The 6564-nt window shown below is 39.4% G+C and overlaps 2 protein-coding genes across 2 annotated transcripts; one reads left to right on the top strand and one right to left on the bottom strand.

Annotated features, from left to right (window-relative positions):
* LOC104749057 (probable galacturonosyltransferase-like 7) lies at nt 7–1580 on the top strand. The gene has a single exon (XM_010470630.2). It carries the CDS (start codon nt 152–154, stop codon nt 1244–1246), a length of 1095 nt encoding a protein of 364 aa, XP_010468932.1. The 5' UTR covers nt 7–151; the 3' UTR covers nt 1247–1580.
* On the bottom strand, nt 3702–5769 carry LOC104753176 (putative two-component response regulator ARR20). The gene is made up of 5 exons (XM_010475464.2): nt 5568–5769; nt 5246–5398; nt 4780–5142; nt 4606–4694; nt 3702–4481 (listed from the first exon to the last, which is right to left on the bottom strand). Exons 1-5 carry the CDS (start codon nt 5767–5769, stop codon nt 3702–3704), a joined length of 1587 nt encoding a protein of 528 aa, XP_010473766.2.

The raw sequence follows: 6564 nt of genomic DNA, 5'->3' as shown, positions 1-6564 counted from the left end.
CATCTACAAAACTCTGGCGGACATCAAAGGAACCCTAGCTTTTCTCCGGTCTTCCATCGCCTCTTTCGCCGCCCATCGGTGGTTTGATTTCAAATCCAAGAAGAAGAAGAAACGTAATATTAATATTAATATTAATCTCCTCCTCAGGAAGATGCTTTGGATTATGAGATTCTCCGGTTTATTCTCCGCCGCTTTGGTCATCATCGTCCTCTCTCCTTCTCTCCAATCTTTTCCACCAGCTGAAGCCATCAGATCCTCTCATCTCGACGCCTACCTCCGCTTCCCAACCTCCGATCCACAGCCCCATAGGTTCTCCTTCAGAAAAGCTCCCGTCTTCCGCAATGCCGCCGATTACCCCGTCGCCGACATCGATTCCGGCGTCTGCAACCCTTCTTTGGTCCACGTCGCCATTACTCTCGATTTCGAGTACCTCCGTGGCTCGGTCGCCGCCGTGCACTCGATCCTGAAGCACTCTTCGTGTCCCGAGAGCGTCTTCTTCCATTTCCTCGTCTCCGAGACCGGCCTTGAGTCCTTGATCCGCTCGACCTTCCCCGAGCTGAGGTTCAAGGTTTACTACTTCGATCCCGAGATCGTACGGACCCTGATCTCGACCTCCGTCAGGCAAGCCCTCGAGCAGCCGTTGAATTACGCCAGAAACTACCTGGCTGGTCTCCTCGAGCCCTGCGTGCGCCGCGTGATCTATCTAGACTCCGATCTAGTCGTCGTCGATGACATAGCTAAGCTGTGGAAGACGAAGCTGGGATCGAAGACCATCGGAGCTCCGGAGTACTGCCACGCCAACTTCACGAAGTATTTCACGGCGGCGTTCTGGTCGGACGAGCGGTTCTCGGGAGCGTTCGCGGGGAGAAAACCGTGCTACTTCAACACGGGGGTGATGGTGATGGATCTAGAGAGATGGAGGCGCGTGGGGTACACGGAGGTGATTGAGAAGTGGATGGAGATCCAGAAGAAGAGTGATAGGAGGATATACGAGCTGGGGTCACTGCCACCGTTCTTGCTTGTATTCGCCGGAGAGGTGGCTCCGATTGAGCATCGGTGGAACCAGCACGGGCTAGGTGGAGATAACGTGAGAGGAAGCTGCAGAGATCTACATCCAGGTCCGGTTAGCTTGCTTCATTGGTCCGGTAGTGGTAAACCGTGGTTCCGGTTAGATTCCAGACGGCCTTGTCCACCTGATACTCTTTGGGCACCTTATGATTTGTATGGACACCACAACTCACGCTGATGATCTCTGTTTGTACATATTATATAGTCTCTCTCTCTCTCTCTCTCAGTCTCAGCTGGTAAATTCTCTCCTTCATTCACTGAAAACAAAATTAAATTCTTTCTTCTTTCTCTCCATTTTTTTTCTTTCTCTTATGATTTTTACAGACTTTTGGAATTTGTTTCTTCGTCCTCCTCTGTATTCTATTCGATTGTTCTGTGCATTGAAATAAAAAAAAATGAAAAAAATAAAAAAAGAAGAAGAAGAAGAAGATAGGAGATACTGAATTCAGATTTGTTGTACAGACTTTTTTACCATATGTTTTTTATATATATGATTCTGTCATTTTTTTTTCCCTAAATGGTTTTAACTGTCTCCCATATATATAGTTTTTATCGTTTGATCCAAATTAACACAAGTTGATTGAAAAGATTTCACCGACACTCTCTAGCTAGTTGTTTCCTCTTCTTGGTCTACAATAATGTTTTTTTCTTTCGGGAGATGCTTTTCAAATTGGAATAAGATTTGTTTCAAAGTCGGAATATGATGGAAAACATGGCAAAAGCCAAAGTGCCAGAAGAAGGACACGACTCTTCCAAGAGTATGTCGTAGTTTAAAAAAATAAAAGATGGTGTCGGTCTCTTTGCTTACTTCACCTTTTTTTGTTTCTTTTTAGTGCTTCGACTCTTCTTCTTATTTCATTAGTGGAAGGGACTGATTATAATAAGCTTTTGAAATTGATATAATATGCGATCACACTTTGATTGTTTGATTGTCCTCCTCTGGTTGGTTCTTAACCAAAAAGTAACGCACTTTGCTTTTCAATCAGATTAAATTAACTTAAACCACCATATGTATTTTTGTGCTGACATTTGTTGTTGTTGTTACAACATAGTTGGATGGATCTCTATTTGAATGATTCATTGGTTTCAGTATTCGTTTTCTCTTTTCCGAAGCATAGGCAAGTAGTATTATTTTAAATTGAATAGTTTCTAGCTAGTATTAACAAAGGTGGCAGCTCCTCTTTGTTTTGAGAGGGAAGAAAATGAAAAGAAGAAAAAGTTCTGGTTAGATTATCCTTTTAGTTGCGTATGTGATACGGAAGGACTCGGTTTGATTTTTGGAATCATCCATTCCATTCCATAACGATAAGGTGGTGATCAAATATCATCATACTAATCGTAAAAAAAAAAAAAAAAAAAAATGGGGGCAAATTTTATGATATTTCTTTTTTGACAAATAGAGTATTCGAGGGTGATGTGGAATTGAGTACTTTTTAATTAAAAACAACAATGAATTAACGCTTGTTAATTTTTTTTTTATTATTATTATTGTTGTTGGCTTTTTTGGCTCACACAACACAAAAGTGTGTGTACCTCCTGGCATCCCACGTGGCCAAGTTGCTGTAACCTTCTCCTGGAATCAGCTGGTTCCATGTGCTCCGTGTCACTCTCCCAGGCTGTCTCTCTCTCTTTCTCTCTTGTGTTTTTGACTCTCTCCTTCCAATATCCCCATCGTTAATTTCTTTTTGCGGTCATTGCATTGGTTCTTAATTGGAATCGTCGTTAACACTCACTCTTCATAGTCTATGTATCAGAATTTTGGGAAAATTTGGTCGGCTAATGAAGCTTAATGCAGAAATAGATACACACTGCATGGTGATTTTTTTTTCTTGTATAAGCAAGATCGAGAATGACCTACACAATACTTGTTGGTTCGTTTATTATATTTTGGCCTTTTAACAATTAATTAATCGTAAAAATTTGTGTTAATCCCAAATAAGACATACCCCACTAGGCCATAGTATTTATCCTTATCCGGTTATCCCACACAGAAAAATCTCGCAAGGCCCATCGCAAAGTTAATCGACTAAATTACAGTGTATCTTTAACTGAAATTTTCAAAGTAAACTACTTAAATTTTCATTATGATCACGGTTCACAAGTTAACAACACAAATCCAGAGCCTACATACTAAAATGAAATCGCAATGTACAGAGGTAAATTTTGTTTCTTGTCAATAGATATACAGTCTAGCTAGAATCTAGATACATAGTTGATGGAAAGAGAGCAATATCAAACGTCGTGATTGGGATTTTGTAAGTATATATATCGTTTTGACTATTAAAAAAAAAACCTTTTGAAAAACTCTGAGCGTCCGAACACAAAAGCAAGTAATTCGAAAACAGTGAGTACTATCAACGAATGTTGCCATTGACATTGCCCAATCATCAAATCAACTATAATATATATACGCGAGTGATTAAATTATATAGATCACTCAAATATTAAACCATAGGTTCGACCAAAGCAAAAAGAAAACAAAAACAGTATTGCATGCTTCAAACGCAAATCGCAACGAGGTATTGCAATTCACATTTGTAGGATATAATAAAAGATCCCCTACGTACGTGCAAGACCAAAAAAAATCAGTGGGTAGATATAGAAAATGCTACGATCACCTAAGACAAGAGAATTCAATTTCGACCAGTTTGATCGAAATTGTTGTTGAATCCAGCAAGTGGGAACTGATCACGAGTGTTGTTCAATCCAGAAGGTGGGAACTGGTCACGAGTGTTGTTGTTCATTCCAGCAAGTGGGAACTGATCACGATTGTTGTTGTTCAATCCAGAAGGTGGGAACTGATCACGATTGTTGTTGTTCAATCCAGCAGGTGGGAACTGATCATGATTGCTGTTCATTCCAGCAGGTGGGAACTGATGATCACGATTGTTGTTTAATCCAAAAGGTGGGAACTGATCAGGATTGTTGTTGTTATTGAATTCTGCTGGTGGGAAATAATCGTCGTGATCAAAATTAGGGAAACTTGAGCTATAGATGAGCGTATCTGAATTTTCCATGGCTGACGACACGTGTCCAGATTCTTGCTTGGTTAGCATGGAGGGCAAATTAAGACAAGGATATTGGTACTGCTGTTGTTGCAGAGGCTGCTGGAACTGGTCAATATAAGTCACATGGTTGGCCATGAAGTAGGTGTTCTTGTTGTTCATCGGCAGGTTGTAACCGTTTGATAAACACTGGATCGGTGGTGCGGCTTGATCGGTCGTGAAATATGATGTTCTAGGCATAGCAGCTGCTTGAATATCGTTCATGAAATAGGGCGCTCTAGTCGAGCTTAGAGGCGGATTAGAAGCTGCGAAATCAGGGGGATCTTGCCCAGTGTTACACCAGTCAAAATGATCTTCTTGGGTTTCCTGCGGAGTGCTGGTCTTTTTGTTGGAACTTTGACGATACTTCTGCCATCGCAATAGCTGTAAATTGTTAGCCCTGACTAATGGTTTCTTGTCCCCGAAGAAACAAAAAAACAACCAAAGTATAATTGATAAAAAGAAAGACAAATTCGATATAGATATTGATTACCTGAAGATGACTTGCTACGTTGTTTCTAGTGAGCCCCTGGACATTCATATCTTCTTGCATGCATTTGAGAATCTGCTTCGGATAAGCCTCTGCCAAATGCAATAAGTAAGATTATCATCAAGAAACTTATTATCTACGCAAATAGATTATATATAGTGTGATTAATTTAATTACTCTCAATGCTGCCGATCTTTTCGACAGCTGCTTCAAATTTTTGGTGAAGTTCAGCACTCCACTTCATCCGAGGTTTCATGGCGGAAGACACGTCTTCTTTTTGATCGCAAGTGTTCTTGGAGCCTTCTCCGTGGCTCTGATGTAGATTGTCTTGCCCTAATAAACCCTCGTATTCGTCCGAATCTGATTCAACCGTACATGATTCACCCGGTTTATCTAAACCAGATTTTGATATGCTCTTGCGATAAACATGTTGCCATACAACTGCAACGACCTCTTTGCTCACCGGCTCCACGAGAAAGTCACACGCGCCGTTCTTGGTCGATGCCATAACAGTTTCCTTCTTGTGGTCATGAGACATGACTGAACACGAATAATTCACATATGGAAGATTAGAGATTTCCTTATTATATACGCGCGCTATATATATCGAGAAAGACAGTGGGTATAAATTGTATATACTTACTTACTACGGGTAAATCCATCTCTTTACCAATGGTATTGAGAGCGTCGAGTCCATTGATATCGGGCATATGGAAATCCCAAATTACCAGATCGATCTCATGCTTACTCTTCATCAAGAAAGCCATGGCCTCTTCTCCGTTGTCATATTTCGTTACTGAAACACAAAATTAAACACAATCGTACGTAAACCGTTATATATGTAATACCCTCAATTACACAAACAAAAATTTAAAGTAAAACCCTAATCCCTTGATTAAAAACCCTAATTCGTCAAAGAAACGACATAAAAAGAAACCCTAAAGTTAAATCAAAGAACTAGATACCTTGATAGGAGTACTGTGCCATGAGATTCGTCATGAGGAGTAAAGAATTGGAATCTGCATCGACCAAAAGAACCCTAATACTCGTCGTCGGGAACTCTTCGTCGTCATCGTTGATAGGAGATTCAATTTCATCATCACAAGCTAAAACCTCTTTTCGCAAGTTGCGAGAGTTCTCATCGAGTATGTTAGCTGAAACTGACATCGAAGATAACAATTCTAAACTATGAATGCTTGAAGCGCAAGAAAAAAGAGAAAGAAATTGAATTAAAGAAGGATGAGAGAGAGAAGAGTTTTAAGAGCGTGCGAAAAAACTAGGTATGTATATAGTTCACGTACGAAAAGTTGAATATTGGAAAGCATATATTCTGCTATTAATTTTAGCTTAAAGACTTCCTTTTTTTCAGTAATTATCCATAATTTTTTTTTGTTAAAAAGAATTGCAAAAAGAAGTGTGGAGGGCAATAACATTTTTTATCTTTGTAAAACAAATTAATAATAAAAAAAATTAAAGAAACGAGAGAGTGTACGGTTAGCGTTCCTCTCTTTAATTAGCTCGTTTCGTTTATCATTTTAACCGTTTAAGTCGTTACTTGAACTTGGTAGGCTATGCATGTCATTATTAGGTCCATTAAAATTCACCCAGCCCATTTGGTTCGTAACTAAACCTATTATTTGGTTGGTCAGACTTGTTCATGGTTTGACTTCTTTGACTGAAAAAATTGTACCGTATACGTACGTACTTCAAGAAAATATACTTGAAGAAATTTATTAGTAAAGTATCGAATTCAACACGCACATTCAATTGATATTCCTATATTTGAAGACTGAACCTAGTAATTAGTAATGTTGCTTTTCCTGATCATATAGTTTTGAATTTTGATTGATTATATATAAGTATGATCAGACGTCTCAAATCCAAGAATGAACACACGGTCTGCTCTTTGTTTGATCTGATGAGTCTGTCTCTCTCTAGGATCTAGCTAATAGTATGTAGTTT

This window comes from Camelina sativa, chromosome 16 (genome assembly GCF_000633955.1).
Source record: "Camelina sativa cultivar DH55 chromosome 16, Cs, whole genome shotgun sequence".
Taxonomy (NCBI): Eukaryota; Viridiplantae; Streptophyta; class Magnoliopsida; order Brassicales; family Brassicaceae; genus Camelina; species Camelina sativa.
Note: the sequence above shows the minus strand (reverse complement) of the source record. Positions and strands in the feature narration are given on the sequence as shown.